Consider the following 1,069-nt stretch of genomic DNA (forward strand, 5'->3'; position numbering starts at 1 on the left):
GGGGCCGGCCAACTGTGTCTTCCTCCGTGTCCGCGGGGCCACCGAGGTGGAGGACACGGTTGGACACTTACCCTGGTGCTGCAGGGACTTCAGGCCTTGCTGGGCCTGGTTGTGCAGCTCCTCCAGGTGCGGGGGCCGCGAGCTGGGGAAGAAGACGTTGTCGGGGCATCCCTCACTCGCTGTGTACTGCACGCTCAGACGCTTCTCGGCATCACCCTTGGCAGCGCCTGCGGAGACAGAGGGGGTCAGTTTGGATGAGGGGGGACACAGCCACGCTCCCACCCATGGACCCTCACCCATGGACCTCCCACCCACAGGATGCGGCCCCAGAGGGAAGCGTTGGGTGATGACGGCCAGCCCAGGGTGACGTTATCCTGCTCATCTCCGAAATGGGAGATGCCACACGAGACATGGCCACCCGCGGCTCTGCCCGACGGGCGATAACACCGGGGTCGGGCTGTCTCCCTGGTTTTCTCCCCGCCAGCCGGAGCGGAGCTGGGGCACGGTGCTGCCCCTCTCCCCAGTGCCCTGGTTAGGAGCAAAGGAGGCAGTGAGGTGTGCGGGGTTGGGGGCAGCGCAGCAAGAGGGGATGAAACGATGGAAAAAGCGATGCTGTTCCCTTTGGAGGGTTGCATCATCCCCAGGCCTTGCAAAGCATGAGAGCAAGGACTCACCCAGTGCCCAGGCCAGCTGAGAACTGCACAGATGAGGGAAACTGAGGCACAGACTGGTACAGACACCCCAGATGACCCGTATACCCCTACTCAGCCCCCCAGGTGCTGGAGACCCCCCATGCCATGCCATGGCCGGCACAGGGGTCTCACAGCCCCCTCCCTACAAACAGCCACCAGCACCCTGGGGTGCCCATGAGAGCTCCAGGCACTGCGCCTGGCATCGCCCGGCCATGGCACCGTGGGCACAGCCCTGCCTGCAGCAAAGCCTCAAACTCTTCCTGCCTGGTAAATAAACAACTTCGGGCTGAGGAAGGGAAGGGAAGGGCGAGCACGGCAAAGCGGTGGGGTTGGGGGCAGCACCCCGGGGACACGGGTACCGGCTGCTCAGCATCACC

At 64.5% G+C, this 1,069-nt stretch overlaps 1 protein-coding gene across 1 annotated transcript; it reads right to left on the bottom strand.

Annotated features, from left to right (window-relative positions):
* Nucleotides 1-71: 71 nt before the first annotated feature.
* LOC104540218 (uncharacterized protein KIAA1522-like) lies at nucleotides 72-227 on the bottom strand (the record flags this gene model as incomplete). Its single annotated transcript, XM_010183961.1, has 1 exon — nucleotides 72-227. A coding segment is annotated over one exon (156 nt), but the record flags the coding sequence as incomplete, so codon positions are not given.
* Between the last annotated feature and the right edge of the window lie 842 nt (nucleotides 228-1,069).

Source organism: Mesitornis unicolor, unplaced genomic scaffold (assembly GCF_000695765.1).
Source record: "Mesitornis unicolor isolate BGI_N332 unplaced genomic scaffold, ASM69576v1 scaffold46334, whole genome shotgun sequence".
Classification (NCBI taxonomy): Eukaryota; Metazoa; Chordata; class Aves; order Mesitornithiformes; family Mesitornithidae; genus Mesitornis; species Mesitornis unicolor.